This window comes from Corvus moneduloides, chromosome 15, assembly GCF_009650955.1.
Source record: "Corvus moneduloides isolate bCorMon1 chromosome 15, bCorMon1.pri, whole genome shotgun sequence".
In the NCBI taxonomy this organism is placed as follows: Eukaryota; Metazoa; Chordata; class Aves; order Passeriformes; family Corvidae; genus Corvus; species Corvus moneduloides.
The window spans coordinates 18,958,691-18,976,811 of NC_045490.1; the positions used below are offsets into that span (position 1 = coordinate 18,958,691).

At 45.5% G+C, this 18,121-nt stretch overlaps 1 protein-coding gene across 6 annotated transcripts in view; it reads right to left on the reverse strand.

The window, feature by feature from the left end:
- Positions 1-271: 271 nt before the first annotated feature.
- Positions 272-18,121, reverse strand: part of GABRP (gamma-aminobutyric acid type A receptor subunit pi) — a 29,155-nt gene continuing 11,305 nt past the window's right edge. For 4 of the 6 annotated variants that reach the window (XM_032124762.1, XM_032124761.1, XM_032124760.1 and 1 more), the window contains 9 exons: positions 14,898-14,987; positions 13,532-13,644; positions 11,008-11,075; positions 8,833-9,050; positions 7,899-7,981; positions 5,437-5,574; positions 3,928-4,080; positions 3,199-3,392; positions 272-2,300 (listed from right to left, as the gene is read on the reverse strand). In XM_032124762.1, the coding sequence (XP_031980653.1) occupies positions 1,986-2,300; positions 3,199-3,392; positions 3,928-4,080; positions 5,437-5,574; positions 7,899-7,981; positions 8,833-9,050; positions 11,008-11,075; positions 13,532-13,644; positions 14,898-14,953 (1,338 nt within the window). In that variant the 5' untranslated portion in view covers positions 14,954-14,987 and the 3' untranslated portion in view covers positions 272-1,985. The remainder of the gene's footprint in view (positions 2,301-3,198; positions 3,393-3,927; positions 4,081-5,436; positions 5,575-7,898; positions 7,982-8,832; positions 9,051-11,007; positions 11,076-13,531; positions 13,645-14,897; positions 14,988-18,121) is intronic. The other 2 variants (XM_032124764.1, XM_032124765.1) reach the window with 2 other exon arrangements.

Here is an 18,121-nt window from a genome sequence, read left to right on the forward strand (position 1 = left end):
GGTGGAGTCCCCATCCCTGGAGGGATTTAAAAGCTGTGTGGATGTGGCACCTGGGGACAGGGGTTAGCGGTGTCCTTGGCAGGGCTGGGGGAACAGCTGGACTTGATGATCTTGGAAGGCTTTGTACAAAGAAATTCCTTTTTTTAACATTAATATTTGGCAGCTAGTGTAGAACACATTAGGGCATTTCAGTTGGGTTTTAAAGAAACAAACCAATACAGAAAAGAGATACAGATTTTTTTCTAGTAGAGAATCTCTCTGAGGGGTTGTGTTCATATCACAAACATTCACTTTATTACATTTTTATGGAATGGACTTTAAATGCCAGTATATACAAGCCAACACTTCATTATTGGAGTTTGTGTTTATCCACTTGCCATTGTCAGTCTGTTCCCCTTTGTCTTCTTGTGCTGCTCTTTGTAAAAGGTATGATTTATGAATACGTGGGTTAGATCCCTCACAGTATAGCATGGTGAAGTGGTTCAATAAAAAGTTATTAAAGTAAAAAATCTATAGTTTCATGTGCTCTGCTCACCTTCTATAGGAACCCCAAGAATAGATTCTTAAGCTAAGCAAACACTGCGTGCTGAGACTGTAACATAAGCTACAGACTGAGAGGCCTCACTCAGCCAGAACTCAGCTGAATGGAGCCACAGCAGGCAATTCCAGTTCTGCCCACATAACTGCAGGACTGCCCCCTCTCATGAAAGTAGCATAGACAAAAAAAGGGTGGTGGGGTAGGGGAACCTGCCATAAACCATTTATTTTACAATCAGGAAATAAAGACTCCCAGTATCCCTTGAGCTACACAGTACCAAATGGCATTTGGTTCTTTAGTGTAACTGTGCCACATTTAATTTATCTTTAAAAGAAAACTCTGGCTCCTGCTAACTGCAGGATAAACAAAGCTGACTTTGGGCAGTTTCCAGAGACCACTTAGAATACTAATTTTTTAAAAAAAGTAACAGTGTTACAGCCTAAAATAGAGAGTGGAAGGCTGATTTAGACTAGCCTACCCCAACCCACACGTTTTTCACCCAGCAGCACTGCTGACTTGCCACAGCTGCACAGCCACATAAAAGAGGGGATGACAAATGGGCCAGTTGTGCAAGAAGTGAGCGCTGCTTGTAGCAGTGAAAGCTGAAGGAAACACGCTCCAGGACAAAAAATAATTTGTGAGGAAGACATGGAAAGTGGTAGAATCTGTTCAACTGCAGCACAGCAGGAAGAGTGTAAGAGATGGGTTACAAAACGATTTTGCTGCCTCTATTTCATGTTCCCAAATCTCTGAAAAAATGCAGCTCTAACAACAACAAGCCCTCCATCTGTCTCAGGGATGGAGAACTTCAGCAAGTGAGGATTACCTCAATGAGTGACAGATGTTAAAAGCAATGGGGCACCACTGTGCAGTACTGAATCACCGGCCTGGCACTGCATCACCTGGGACAAAGCAGCACCATGCACAGGAGCATCCCTCTGTGCTGCGCTGCACTGCGCTCCTGCTGCTGCCTCAGGGCTCTCTCACTGCAATAGAGCAGCTATTGAGGCAGCAATCACAGTCCCTTTGTTATCTCTGGCAAACAAAGAATAACAGCTATGATCCTATACGTCCTCTGGGACATCTAAACTCGAAGGTTCCAACCTGCTCCAAGCTACCAAAATAATTTTGCTGCCTGTAGTGCTCTGTAGCTGCTATGTTCAGTCCTGCACACCCTTCTCCAGCCAGGTGAGGTGTGGAATGAAATGCAGCTATGAGCAGAAGAGCCCAGCACAGCCACTCAGCTGAACAGGCTGCTGTCAGAGTCAGTGCTACTGATGCTGACACACCAAGGCCTTGCATGCACACCTCACACACTCTTCTGCTGGGTACCTCAGGAAACACAAGGAAGTTTTTTGTCCACACTGAATCCACTGAGGTTAGGTACCTGGATGCCCACTGGCACAATTCCTCTCCTGCTGAAGTAGAATGAAGCAATTAATTTCTACTAAAAGTACAGATAATAAGCCCAATAAAACACATTGACCAGCATGAAAAACAAAGGGAAAAGCAATTTTGAGTAGTGGTCTACATTGCCAGGGTTCTGAATTGTGAAATAACCAATAATCCTGTGCATTTTGTTTCTCAAGACACATTTGATTTTCTCATGACTTTTCATGGTCAAGTCACTGCAGTTAACATTATCGCTGGAAATCTCAATGCTTGTGAAGCTGATTTTCTGTTTATAGCTGGTGATGGAATTGTTGAGGATGCTGGTGATGTTAACTTCTTCCATTTCTTCAGTTAATTCATTTGCAGGCCCCTAGGAAACAAGAGTTTTAAGGTCTGTCTTCTCCTGCAGAGCAAGGAGACCATAAGGACAAAGAAATAAGAGCACAGCTTCATACGTGGTCATCCCAATACTCAAACACACCTGTCAGCTGCTCCCTAATCTTAGGAGGGTCTGAGGTCCCAGAGATGCCTGTTTCCACCACTGTATTTCCAGAGATATTTTTAGATCCTTGAGCAAGTCTTGAGTAATCCAACATCCATCTCCTACAGGATACCCATCTCTTCCTGTCTACACAGTAACTTAATGCCTGGGGAACTCAGTATTGAGGTGGGAAACCTCTTTTGCCCCTGACAGGATTTAAGTCCTTGATGACTACTGGACTACAGTCATACCCGACTATTTAATTTCTCCCACTAAAGCAGAGCCCTTGAACAACTCACTCTCACAATCCCCACAGAACACTGTGGGACTGATGTTTGGAAGGGAGGAAGAAGGGTTCAGCTTTCCTCTGGTAGAGGGAAGTATCTCCCTCTATTGGAGTTACTGGAGCTGTTTGATAGAAGTGCGAAGAGTTGTGTTATACTGGCTCTTCTCTGGCTACATTTGAAAGGAGCAGAAGAGCTCACACGAGCTCAACTCAGGACTACGGACCCAATTCCAGTGCCAGGCCCAAGTGCCCTTCTGAGTGTGGTCCCATGAACTCAACAGGACTGTCAGCTAAGGCTGCTGCTCAGAAGTGCACCAGAGACACAGCACTCCTGTGCTATTCATATGTTTGTTACACACAAAAATTTAGGTTTAGTGCCAATCAGGAGAAGCATTGTTAATGTATCCGAAGCAGGAAGACCATCAGTCTTATTCAGTTAATGGAGAACTAATTGCTGTTAGTCCGAGACCACTGTGCTTATTCAGGTACATTGGGCCTTACCTCTTCTGGTACTTTAGCTGCACACTTCTGTGATGAGCTGTAGTGAGCCACTGCATATTCCACAAGGGCACCAAAGATGAAGCTGAAGCAGATGCCAAGATAAACATCAATGGCCTTAATGAAACAGTTGGTTTTCGAAAGTGAACTTCGTGAGCCGATCATCAGAGTTGTCATAGAAAGCACTGTTGTAACTCCTTGGAAAACAGAGAGACCTTTCCTTGGGGACACTTGGGAGAAATCTTGGCCTACCCTTCTGCTCATGTCATTGCTCTCTATTGCTAGCCAGATAAAGCACATCACTTCTTACCAAATCCAAATCATCCATCACAGCAACTGAAATGCTTTTGTAGCATTAGCTACTGGCTTCACACAGGCTCTCCCTGCCTTTAGCAGCTTGGCTCCAACAGGCAGTTGCCTCTCTTCTTTTTCATGCTTTCAGTAAAAAAACCCCCCGTCCTGCTCCCTCCAAAGCACATCACAAAGATCGTGTGCTCTGTCCTCTACTCTCTGCAGCGGATCTCCTGGGAGCCTTGGCCACACACAGCCCTGCAGGTGGGCACATATCCCTGCCACAGCATCTCCTCCACACCAAACCAGCTCTGCCCCAAGGAACAGCAGAAGGCAAGCAGACCATTTATCCCTGAGCAGGTAGCTCAAGAAAAGCTAGCCTAGCCTTCAAAGGCTCCTCTGCCTGCTTAAATCTTCTCACTTCCTCAGCCAGTAACTCACCAATGCAGGTTCTTGCAGGCACTGAGTCCAGTGTGATCCAAAAAGAAACCCAGGACAACATGACAAGCAGAGTGGAAGGTATGTAGGTCTCCAGAATGAAGTAAAGGACATTTCTTCTCAGTTCAAACTGTAATATCAGTCGTGGGTAACTGCCTGTTCATGAAAGGAAGAGACTTGGTGAATGTGAGATTCCCAAGGACACCTGAAGTGAAATTGAGACAGCCCAGCACTGGCCCTTCAGCTGATGTAGCTCAGCAGAGCCACACCACAACCATGGGAGAGGCCTTGCTTCCACCTCAGAGAGCTGATGGAGGTAATACCCCACACAAGGGGACACCCTCAGAGCTGACACACAGCCAACACACCCCACACGAGGGGCACACACAGCCCTGACAGGCAAAGAGGCATCTGAACAGCACACGCCTTGCAGAGGGGCTCCTGCAGCTGAGCACAGCGGGAATGTTACAGCAGGGCCTCAGCTCAGAGCAGAGCAGGGCCGATGCTCTCACCCGTTCTCTCTCACTCAGCACAGCACACCTTTCCCAACACCTGCTCTGAAGGGCACTACCAAGTTCAGCCTTATCTGATGGCTGAAAATCAGACAAAACATTTGTCTCTTGATGTCAGCAGGCTCTGGCTCACATTCCAAAGCATCCGAGTACCTTATAATCACAGAGAATTAGACCGCCATTTTCATTAGCGATTTGTGATCTTTGATAATGGTATCTTTTTGTGCTCAAAAAAAATCAGTCACCTTTTAAAAATCAATTTGTTGTAACTACTGACATAAGGGTTCTGAGGCTGGATCAGTAGTGTTTTCAGGATATAGTTCTTCTCTATAAACAATAATTCCCTTTGAAGTGTAGAAACAAAGTCCATGTTGTTCATGGGCTGTGTATGCAACAAAACAACAAAACACTGGTATCTGTAAAACCCTGTCATTCTAAGGAAGTTTTGTCCCCTTTCATAGTGTCTGTGATTGGAGAAAAGAGTATTTTACACTGATAATGAAAAAAATACTGAATTCTGATCTACAAAAATATGTTATCCATCATGATAGAATTGTAATTTACAAACAAATGTATATTTAAAAAATTAATTTTACTCCTAGTTACTGTAAACATTGCTCTCCGCAGTATTTATAGACTGCACACCTGGATAAAAGGGATAGAGTTTCTTCAGATACGTGTGGAGAAAAAAAAAGGAGACTTTAAAAAAAATTAAAAATCCATCAAATGAATACAGTATATTTTAAACCTCCATCTTTCTGTGGATTTCCATCTTACAGATTGCAACTGTATAAGATTTCATACATTGAAATTGTATTGCAATGATTGCAACTAATAGGATTTTATCACCTTTCTGTTCATCTCTTTTTGTGAGAGTAAGATCTGCTAAAGACTTTGCTGGTTCAAGCCAGAGTCAAGAGATCCTGGCCCACAGGAACAAGAGGAGATGGGATGGGGAATAGTCAAGAGCCTTCTCTGCTCTTTTCTCTCAAGAATTTACCTGTCTCCTGCTGTGACTTCGAGACCAGGGTGTGGTAGTGTTCCACCGTGTACTGAGAGAGCCGCAGCTTCTCGATGCCGTGGACGGAGTCATTTCCTCTCAGCCAGGTGAAGGTGACATCATTTTCATTGTAGCCCCCTTAGGAGAACACAGAGACTTTGTGACTGCTTTGGCCAGTGAAAGCCCAGCTGCTGCCCTGCTCTGTCTCCTGCAGGGAGCAGAACCCTGATGCTGGCACTGCAGGCTGGACAGAGGCCCCCTGAGCTGTGTCTGACCACAGAGGACACTGGCTGTGCTTCCTTCACCACACTTGGTCTCCTGCTCCGGATTTGGACAGGAGCACAAACCTCTGGGAACGACACACAACGTGCAAGGCTGCTGAGAGCCTATTTCAATTGTTTACGTGGGGTATTTATGTTTTCAAAGATAATCCATTGCTGTCATACACAGCTTGATTACATGCAGCAGGATAGAAGTACTGCAGTGGTTAACCCTCAAATGCAGTCTCTTCAGTCTGAGGGGAGAGCAGGAGAACACAGTGGTTAAAAAAGAGAATTCAGATCCCACTGAGCCCCTTACCATGGAGCAGAAGCACATTTCACGGAGTCATCTATTCAAGTGCTTTAAAACATCAGAAAATGCATTTTCAGTTAGTTGAGAACTTATAGCTGAGACTGCTATGTGGTTATGAACCAGGCTCCTCTGACTGGGTACACATTGCCCAGAAAACCTGCTCATAAAAACAACTTTTTCTGCAAATCATTCCTCCTATCCTCAAAGGCATTAAGTTACTGAGGAAAAATAAATGCACACAAGATTTAGGTAACACCAAATTCCTGCCTAAAAGCAGTGGGACTCTGTATATGCCATCTGAATGGTTGCCTCCGGGGATGTAAGTGATGACATGACCTCAGGATAGACTGAGGAATACTGCAGTCTGAGAGACAAATCTTGTACTGAGTTTCCAGCCTGACATTCCCTTCAAAAATTTGACTTAATTTAGGAAACAAGCCCATCAGTTTCACTGATTTAATTCTTTTATTAAGAGCCCTTCTTTGAGACCATGTGTAGGGACGCTGTGATTCTGATAATAACCCATTTGTCCTGGTAGAAGGAATCAGATGCAGTTGCAGCTCTATTTACATCTAATTGTGTTTTCTTATTAGACACAAATTACCAGAGCTTGGGCGTGATGAACTCCTAAATTAGGTGTCCAGAGTATGAATCCCTGACTAGAATCCTAAGCATGTGACTTTTCGAAGTTCCTAAGTGGTTTTATAAATCGTGGTTACTCAGGAAAATTTTATAATAAGTGATAGATTGTTGTTAATTCATCTGGTGTATATTTAAATAGCATTATTTCTGGGCACTTATCCTAATGAAATCTCCAGTGGGCAATATGTATGTAATTTCACTGGAATTATACAGCAACTGAGCATGATGTAGGACCCAATCACTTTTAAACCAGGCCTAAACATGCTCCGCTTTAGCAGAAGAGGCCAATCATTATTATTTCAGGAGCTATTCTTTGTAATAAAGTTAACCATGGTGAACTAATATGATTTTAATGTGAAAATAATATGTGCTTCCCTCGATGCTTCATGCTGCAACCCCAGAAGTTAAAAAATCTGGCCTTTTCAGTGCTGAGATAGTGGAAGTTTGGTTTTGTGCCATGCAGCAGGAGCTGGCTGCCTGCTCATCACAGGTACAGAGCAGCAGCACTGCGCTGGCTGAGCTCTGGGGTAACAACCCTGCAGTGGCTTACTTTTTCCTGGAGTCTTTCTCAGCCAGCATTGCCATAGGTGAGCTTTTAATCTAACTGAGAGCAGAATTCAGTGATAATTCCTCTTCTTGAGACTTCCCAGTCTGAGACTCTTCTGTTGACGAGGGTCCCATCCTCTGTATTCCTGCAGCAGTCAGCCCTAGTGGAGGGGCAGGTACCACAAAGCTGGGTTTGCCCTAATTTCAGCTCATGATTTGAGAACCGTGTTTAATTCTAGTGAGAACCACCCTTCCTTATGTCTTTTTTACAGTGGGGATTTGGGGGGTGCAATAGGTAGTAGCTACCTAAAAATATGAGAATTGTTCCTTGCTGTACTTGCACTTACCCATAAGCTAGTTTTGAAGAAGCTGTGTGTTCAAAAGGACCTAAATTTTGAAAAGCAACCAATATTACTTCATCCTTTCTGTGAAAGATTGAGTTTCCTACACTTTAATTAAATATTCTTTATTACCACTTTTTTGCATAAACTTCACAGTGACAGGAGTTCTCTGGACTATGGATTACAACATAAACATTTGAAGAATGATGATGCAGAAGTTGTTTTCTTCTGGACATTATAATTTGCAGGAATAAAAGTCTACTTCAGAAAGCCACTGTGCTGAATCCACATATACAACATGTGTAGTTACTTATGAATAAAAAAATCTAAAGTTAGAGTTTTCTAGAATGTTATACTTACAGCTTTCTAGCTGCAGTCGGCATGTTTGTGTGTCCATAGGGTATTTTGACAGGTCCATGTTACAGGCAACAGTAGTAGTGATTCTGTAGGCAGAGAAAGAACTTTGAAAATTGCAATAAAAGCATGTAATGAAATTGCTGTTTTACACAGCAAACTGGATCGTAAGGCCTCTGCCCTGTCAGTTAGATTATCTGAACCTATGAAATTAATTAACTGAGAACCTTTCTTAAGAGCAAGTGCTCTCTGCAGCCATCCCAATGAAAACGTAACCCAAGGAGGAATTTTGCTTCGCTCTGTTGGGATAGAGAGTTTAGATTCACTTTTTTTTTCCCCCAGTGCTACAATTTGCACATCTTAAGAAGTCACCACTTGCAACATGAGGCACAGTAACTAACTGCACACGTGCTCTGGCTTGCTCTAACGTGGAGGTAGGTGCGTTTTTCTGTGCAGCTGAGGTAACTGGGACCCAGTTACTGCAAGCTAAGGAGAGTACTGTAGGAATTGCTAACCCAAGTGCAGTGCACATTCCTGCAGTACATGGACAAATGCAACTCTTGATAAAAAACAGAAGTCATCACTACATGGCACTGGATAAGAAAATAGTTTCCCACTATCAGTTAAACTTTTACTGTTGTGATGTCCTCCTTCCATTCCTCCCCCTCCTCCATCTGACTCGACTTTTCCTCAGTGACACCTAAACTTAGGAGCTTTCTGAGCAGGTCTCAGGACATAGCAAGTACTGTGATGGGAGATCCTGATCCCTGACTGGCATTTCCAGGAGGCCAGAACAGGGGGAAATGGATCAGCAGAGTATGGTCACAGCTGGCTTGTTGACCCTAAACTCATGACCCATGACAGCTGGTACGGCTCCTGTTCAGGGTAACTCTGGAAATCTATTCTGAGCCAGCAGCACCAAAGCCAGAGGTCTCTGTACCTTAAGGCATACAGGACAGTGCCATTAGAGAACAGCCTGATGAGGCGGTTGCCCACGGTGACGTCGTGCAGGAAGGACCTTTTGGATTCCACGATGTAGGTGTCGGGCACCCAGAGCAATTCCACCAGGCGAGCGTCCAGCGTGAAGCTCTCGTTGCCATGGAAGACCAGCCGTGGGTCTGTCCAGCGCTGCCGCAGGGAGATGGTGGCTGTGTAATCCTGGCAAAGAGAGCAGAGCCTGGGAGGACACGTGTCCAGCACCTGCACGGCACAGCTGCAGGCACACCACGTGTGTGACAGGGGAAAGAACACATCTTTGTTCAACCAAGCTTCAAGCTTTGTTTTCATCCCAGTTTTATTCACTCCGTAATATTTCTAATACACTTCCACTCTAAGGTGTGGAGTTTGAGGACTAAAGATTATACTTATAGTGCTTTATGTTTTTAATGAGCAACGATTGTAAATGATGTTTTTGTGTCCATTTTGCAGGTTAAGAGAACAGTTGAGAAGCCCACACTTGAGGGCACCCCGCAAGTCAGTGATGTTACAGATCAGTCATTGCCTAGAGCTGGGAAATTCCACACATACTATAAATCTGGTCATCAAAGAGGCATTGACACTTTGGAGAAAAAAGGTAAGTGAATCCCACCTGTTATTTCAGGGAGGTCTTAATAAAACCCCAAACAAATGAAAAAAAGAAAGCTTGTGCCTTCTATTTTAATAGGAATTTTGAATCTAAGAACACTGGGATTAACTTGAGCTTGGCCTGCCAAAATCAACCTGCAGTGACTGAAGCGTTTTCACAGTGCCCCAACAGAAAAGAATAAGCAGCACCCACTCAGCTCTGAAGGTGATGCTTTGCTGAGACTTCTGGATACCACAGGCACTGTTGGACTATTTCACTTCCTTCCTCACAGTCAAAGCCTTTTACTTTCAGAACATCTGTGTCACAGGCAGACTGGCATGGGCGCTTGTGCTAACAGCCTGAACAACTGCATTTCACCGCAGAACTGCTGCCTGGCTCTGGAAGATCAAGCACTTCTGCTTCATCCCATCTCCAATTTTCAAATGTTTTAAGGAATTAAAGGGTATCAGTGTCAGCACATGCAACTTTTAAAATTTTACCTTCAGCCTGTGATGTCAAATATTGGGTTGTTATGGCTTTCAATACAGTGAGTTATAGTAGTGGCAAAAGTGAAGAATCCTGGTTGATTTTCCAACTTTTATCAAGGCACAGATTGAGCCTCTGCAATGTTTCCTATATGGCCAGAGAAATTTAGATGGATCATCAAGAAAAAAATCCAGAACAGGAACTATTCTACGAGGCACTTCATTTAAGTTAGAGGTTTGTGAATAACTGGTTTTGTTGCTTCTGCTCCTTCCCCAAAATGAATAGCTTTAGCAAAGTTACAAAATTTTATTTAGTGAACTTGATTAATTTGTTGGGAGGAGGTAGAAAAAAATAATTGGTGGTGGTAGTCTCGAAAAGGCAGAAGTTAACTGTTGAAATTGTTCCTGACTGAACTTCTGACTGCTTGGACTGAAACTATTTGCTGAATTTACCCAAGTTGCCCATAGTTTTGGTCAATCTGAAAGAGGAGCTTTCAGTGATCAATGTTTGAAATCCAGCTGTTATCAGAAGTGGAATGAATCAGATTCACCAGTGGTGGGAAGATGTTCTCTATATATTTAAATTTATTTTCTTTCTTTTCTTGGGATGACCAGTCCTTTGAGCCTCAGACTGTGTCACAGCTCAAAGCCTTACTTCTTCTCCTTGAGAAGAAACCCTGTCCAGGACTTCAGTCAGAGCCAGCACGTCCAACAGAGCCATCCCTATCCCACATGAAGTGCTTCCACATGAAGGAAAGGGATGCCACACAGGACTGATTTTTTCCATTTCCACATGGCCTGATTTCCAGAAGGTAATGAGTTTTTGACCAGTAGGACTTTTGGAACCACTTCTATTTACTTGTAAGCCCACATTACAATGGCATCTCCACAGTCTGCAGTCATACATGAGTCCTGTTTTCACCCCACCTCTGAAAGTGGTCAACGGCCACAGACCAGCAAAGCAGTTTCAAAATGACCATTTCTGTGCTGAACACACAGGAATACATGCGAAGTCTCCCAGGCAGATCTCATTCTTACCGTGTAAAATAAAAATTCTTTCACTTACCATGTCACTCTCAGATATACTAGAAATACTTGCGATGTCCAGACTCACTGCAATCTGTACAGGTTCTCCTACAGAGGGAAAGAAATGCTTCAGCAGAGAGAATGGGAGTGTGAAGGGCACAGTAAAGCCTCTCAGGACACTTTGCAGGGTGGGCACTGTCCTCAGTCTCACTTGCTGTCTCTAAAACTGCAGAGACCCAGAGGGTCAGACACAGTTTCAGAGCAATAAGCTCACAAATTACATGATCCAAAGTACAGTTGTCACTGTTAGGAAGCTGTGGTTCTGTGTTTGGTGATGGTAGCAGGGGCAAAATATCCAGCAGCACCGGCTGTGAAGCTCAGCAGTATAAATCAGCAGCATTTCAGTGGCATTTGCCGTTGGACAGGCAGCCAGGGCCACTTTGCTCCTTGCTTCACAGCCCACACCAGCCAGAGAGCAGCCAGGCCAGGGACCTCTGCGCAGAGCACTTCTCACAGCTCAGGGAGCGCTGGCAGCCCCGGCTCCTGGGGAGGATGCAGCGAGAGGCAGAGAAGGTCCCTGATTCCCGAGAACAGGCACTGCCTGAAATCCAGAGGAGCAGTAGCCTTTGCCGGGTTTCAGCTCCCACCTGACGGATCCGCAAACCGAGCGTCGCTGCCGGGATCCACCGCGAGAGAGCAGCACCGCCCGGGCCAGGGGACACGGGACACAGGGACAGGGGGAGAGGGGACACGGGGACACGGGGACACAGTGACACAGGACGAGGGGGACACAGGGACACGGCGACACGGGGAGAGGGGGACACAGGGACACGGGGAGAGGGGACACAGGGACACGGGGACACGGGGAGAGGGGACACAGCGACACAGGACGAGGGGGACACAGGGACACGGGACGAGGGGGACACAGGGACACGGCGACACGGGGAGAGGGGGACACAGGGACACAGGGACACGGGGAGAGGGGGACACGGGGAGAGGGGGACACAGGGACACGGCGACACGGGGAGAGGGGGACACAGGGACACAGGGACACGGGGAGAGGGGGACACAGGGACACGGCGACACGGGGACACAGCGACACAGGGAGAGGGGGACACAGGGACACGGCGACACGGGGAGAGGGGGACACGGGGAGAGGGGGACACAGGGACACGGCGACACGGGGACACAGCGACACGGGGACAGCAGGGACCCCGCGCCGGGCCGGGCTCTGCCGATGCCGGGAGAACGCGGGGCTCCGAGCGCGGCTCGGCGCTCTCCAGCACAGCCCTCTCTGCCTGGGTGACAATACAGCGCTGCCTTTCCTCGTGGGACCTCTGAAACTCCTTTTCATCATCCAAATCACAGTGAGGAACCACGAATGGACACAATTTCTAAATCTCTTTCCAGGTGGTTTTGGCTTTGTTTGTTTTAAACTGTTCATAAATATATTTCGTTTACAAAAGATGTGTATTTTTTAAAGTAGCTGTTGTTCACATCTCTGTCTATTCGCACTCTTGAAGCCCACTGCAGTTACTGACTACGGGACACATCTGTGAGGACTCAGCCTCGGGGGGAGGTCACACCAGAGTCCTGACCCTTCTCGGTTAACGTTTGCTGCAGATGCAGTTGATCTCTGTTATCTCACAAAGAAGCATCTGCTCACTGGTGTCACAGGATTTAGAGGAGCTTTTCTAGTCCTGCATCAGGTCTCGGCATAACAAGATGGTAAATTCTGTATTGTCCCAGAAATTTATTACCATGGTCAGAAAAAGGAAGCAGCTCAGGGCTACCAGTAGCAGCAGGTCAGTCTACAATAGGAAACATCCAAGACCTTTTGAAAGCTGATGAGAAATTTTTCTATCAATTTTTCATTAATGAGTTCGGGCACAAAACCAAAATTAATAGAAATAAAAATGGTCATTGCTGTTTCTTAAACTTTCAGTTATACTTTTCAGGTTCTGAATGTCATTCTGAGAAACCCTTTCCTCTGTGTGATGACAGCACTCACCTGGAAGGTGGGAGACCTGACACCCAAATTGCTCAATAGCCTCAGGTAAGTTCCTAAATACCTGCCTGCTCCCGACTCTCCAGTCTCACCAGGGTTTGAAATAGGTTTGTGCCTCAGTGTGAAGTGAAACCATGTGTCAAAAGTCAATGTTCCTGGCAAGAAGAATGGCTTTGTTCCTCTTTAACTGCATAAATAGCTGTAATAGCTGTACATGAGCAAAAGTAAAGCAGAAATTCACAAGGGTCAGGCTCTAAACAAAAGCTTGTACAGTTAGAGCAGAACTTAGTTATTCGGTCAGGTCTTTCATAGAGATGCTAAAGTTTATAAATTCCCTGCTCTTCACCTCACAGCTGGACATGTTCCCAAGCCCCACACATACGTGCACCAGCTATTCAAGACAACAGAAAGGAGGGCAGCCTGGGACACCAACTCATTTAAAAGAAACACAACCTTTGAAACTGCAGTATCCTAGAGCAAGCTTAAAGCCTGCTCTCCCCTCCACATGAGCCTTACAGATTGATTTTAAATGCTCCCATGTGTGGAGCCAACATACCACCAAAGTAGGGCCGGAGGTATTTGTTGTACCCCGTGGTGAGGTTCTCAAATCCGGGGAGCGATGCTGTGTCCCTGCCGTGCAAGAGGGATCCATGGCCCAGGGAGCACCTCCTGGGGACACAAACACGAACTGTTACATGTTGGGCTGGGCACATCTGGTGTGCAGCTGCAACTGTTTCCAGCTTGTTCTCAAACAAGCAAACTGCATAAAATAGTTATTAAAACCAAGTAGATAATTGAAATCACAAGCATTTGCTCGCATTGCTGTCTTGGCTGAATAATTAGCACCTTCAAGAGGTGGGAAAATGGCAAATTGCCTCAGCCGATAGCTACAGGTTCTTAAAATATCACAGAAAATCAAGCAAGGTCTGTAGATCACAAGCCTTTACAATAACACCCAATCTCCTCTCCCCACCCCTTCTTGTACAGTCTGTATAAGGAACATGCATTTCTTTTTTCCTCCCATTTATGACAACCTGAGACAAATCTTACAGCCCAACAGCTCCTCCTCTCTAATCTCTAGTCCCCTAAATAAGCTTCATCCTCAAATGTGAGTGTCAGCTCCTACAGCTGTTGTCAGGAGTAATACTGCTGGGGAAGGGTGGAGGATTGTGCACTTCACAGGCACCCCCAAAGCTCTGTGGGCAGTGCTGTCAGAATTTATGTTTTGTGGCTGGACATTGAAGGCAGGAGCTGCATTTGAGGCTGACAGCTCTGCACCCTCACACAGACAGTGAGAGGGACAGGGGTTTGGACTGTAAAAGGTGTTATGGTGCAGAGTGGCACACACTCACACAAGGAAAGTGTAACCAAGGGAAGGGTTAAGAGTTTGTTCTTGCTTTGGGCAGGAGATGGGAGGCAGAGCCTTTGCTGATCCCAGTCTCAGGACCCTGCTCTGGGCAGGAAGCAGCCATGGTGTTACTCACAGCTCTCACCCAGGTTTTTTCTTCTGTTTCCTTCAAAGCTGGGTTAATAGGGCCTTGGAGCTGCAGGATTTAGACGAAACAGGACCTTACAGCAGAACCAGGTTTTGCACAATATATATGTAAATACTTCAAGAAATTTGGGACTTGTAGGTCCAAGGATGGTAATAACAGAGCTGGGAGCCCTGCGGGAGGCATTTCTGGTAAAAAACTACAAACTGTGCTGGTTCTGAGCAGGAAATCAGGGGTTGCACTGTCAATGGATATATTGTGGTTTAGGGACCTGTGCAGATTGCTCTCTCCTATACCACATCCCTGACTGCAGCCTGCTTCATTAGGATGGGCTGGATAACTGGAAGCATAGTTTCCTTTTGACCCACATTTTTTATGTGAAATGTTATTCAAAAGTTTCCTTTAAAATAAAACAAACCCTTCACCTACCTTTGGGTTGGAAGGAAAAGACACAGACAAAAGAAGGAAAAATATCTGCAGAACATCTCTGGAGATTGTTTCTGTATTTGCTCTGCTTGTCTGTGAAGAAGAAAAGAAAGACGAAGTTTTGTGGTTTAAGAAAAATTATTTTAAGGGAAGGAGACAGGGAAAAGAAATGCTGCACAGTCAGAACCATCATGGAGTGATGTTAAACATCCCTGATACGCAGTGGCTCCTGCCCTTTTTCCTGGCTAGTGTCATTTTTCAGCAATGTTCTATTTTAACACCACATAGAAGACCCTGGTGACAACTCAGGTCTTGAAGTCCTCGACAAGCTTTAGCTCCTCTCCTGTCAGTATGGGATGGCAATTAGCGGATGTTGAGAATGACACCATGGGAAGGGATTTATTAAATAGGAGAATGCGTGGGTAGCTCCCAGAGCAGTCAGACTCTGAAGCCAAGAGAGATCCTGTCCACAGATGGCACTTCCAGCATCTTTTAGTCCCAGGCTCCCCTAACCAGCCCCACAGGAGGGCTGTAACTCTGCGCTCCATTGACTGTACCTGGGGTAAACCCCTGCTATTAACAGCAATGCTGGCAGGCTCCTCAGCGTGCAGTACTGCTGAGGTCACTGCACTTCAAAGGGGTTTCGTTTACTTTTCTTGGAGTGGAACCGAGTTTTGGCTGCTGGCCCAAGACTCCTCGGGCTGGCCTTGGAGTGGGTGCCACAGTGGCAGCTCTGAGCTGTGCTCTGCTCCACTCTGATCTTCAGCTCCCTGCTGGAAGTGCTGCTCCAATCACACACGTTTTTTTCAGACCTAGCACCTCTCTCATCACATCTGGCATTTAGAGCTTCAGCTTCCAATGTGGCCGCACCATAATAACCCAAACATCACAAATTTTCTGCCTATGTTAGATCCTTCCTGTAATAGCTCCCCACAGCCCAGAGGGCACTCTGCCTCCTCAGCTAGATGCCCAGCTCTGGTGCTGTGCCATGGACAGCAGAGCTCCAGGAAATAACAACTTTGTCCATACAGAGCCAGTAAAACACTTGAACATTCAAGTACTATGAATGCAGGGCATCTCACTGGAGAAAGGATAGGTTTTTTCAAAACACACAATATGCTCTAATACTGGGCCAACATGTGAATTTCCAACAAGGCTTTTTTTTCTTCTAGCCCATTCTCTGAAATGGTACACAGATGTTTTTAGATGCTCTCAAGTGCTCCTCACTATAATGTGATGATGCAGGACCAGAGAGAGAATCATTTACCCCCTCACATCAATGTTAGACCACAGTTTTGATTGAAAAGGAGGAGGATTGGTCCAGGTTGTTTAAATGACTTGCAGGAAGATGTTAATTTTACAAATTAGACTTCAGTTAAAATACGAGACTTCATGATGTTCAGCTGAGGAACCTCTCATGAGCATTCCTCATTAATATCCCATGTTTTGCACAGGATGACTGTAATGATAATAAATATATCAAAGACTGGGAGGCAGCGAAATGGAAATCTGTAAGTACTCCTGGGCAAGAAAAAGGTGATACCAGTGCCCAGAGATGAATATAACCACAGCATTTCTTCACTGCTCAGTGTGCCAGTTAATGCAATGGCAATTCTGCTGTTATAGGGCAGGGGCTTTCATCAGAGATTACCAGTAGTGGGAAGAAATTATAATAAGATTGTGTATTTATGTCTCTCTGTGCAGTAAAGGGTTTCATTTTAACAGAAAAACATAACCTTCAACAGTTTAGTTTGGACATTTGTGTCTGGTCAGAGAAAGCACGGCCCAGGCAATACAGAACAGCAGCACTTGTGATGGCAGTACCAGCACAACTGGAGCCAAGTTTGCTTCCAATGCCAGGTAAAGCAGAGGAGGATTACTGAGGATCTTTACTGAATGCTCTGCTCAGTTCAGGGTGTGCTAGAGTGGGAAATGCAGAATAAAATATATTATTACAGAAAGATTCTCAAGTAAGTAGAATTTGTGAAGAGTGTGTGTCATCTGAGTGAACAGAACAGAGGAGCACCAAGATAAAGAAACACATAGAGAAAATACATCAGACATCTGATTATTTGCACATTATATCAGACCAAGGGCATAGTCAATGCACCAAGAGGCTACAGCAAATATATGGTCACAAAATCCTCAGTCAACATGTGGAAAGTTTTCTCCCAAGCTTCCAGGTAACAGATAAATGTAAAATAAGCTGTGTATACTGGGTAATTTGGGATTACTTCTCTTGGTCATCTTTGATGGCACTTACTCCAACAGGCGCTGACAAAGGGAACTGGTTTCCCTTGCAGCCCTGTACTGGCAGGCACAGCTGGGGGAGTTCAGCACTCAATCCATGCAGTCGAGCAGTTGCTACGTGCCCCAGCCCACCCCTGCAGGGGAAAAGCAGCAGGGACTCAGTGACCTCTCCCAGGAGAAAAGCAGTGATGGACAGGATCACTTTATTTTGTCTCCACTCTGGCTGAGCACCTGCCTGCCTCGGCAGCACTTGCCCAGGACAGGAAAGGAGCCGGCGGGGCTGAAGGGAGAGAGTGAGGGTGAGAAGAGCTGCCAGTGACGCAGCTTTGAAGGTTTGACAACGCACTGACAGATGAGCACGTAAAGAAAAAACAGGAGATGGGGCCTCGAGGAGCATAGCTCAGACACAATCATTCATCTTACACATCTATTAGTCTGAGTTTCTGCAGGGCAGTGAAACACTCCTCACCGCAGGAAGTTTTGGGTGAAAACCAGCCCCATACTGTCTTGAGCACCTCCACAGCCCACTTTTACCCAGCACATTTATTTTGCTCTTGCAGACAGCACAGTCCAAGCTGCACTGCAGCTGCACGTCCTTCCATGCCAACGTTCAGTTTTCCTCAATAAATACTCAATATCCACAATAAGTCATGCACATTAGAAACACAAAGCGCCAGCATTTGATGGAGCAGAATTTAGCTTTCAGTTGATAAATGCTTTTACCTACTGTAGTAAGAGGTATAATTTATATAGGAGTAAGTAAAACCTTATCCTCAGAGCCAGTGAGCACACCCACGAAAGGCCACTGTAGCCCACTATGAATAATTCATCTTTCTTTATAACACCAGTAATGCTGTCCAGCCCTTTGGCATGGCAGGGTTACCTGGCTGCAGTGACTGGCAGTCCAGTCCCTGTGTGCTCATTACCCAGGTGACCTTAGAGCTGCCAAGAGTTCATTACACCAACAGAGTCACTGC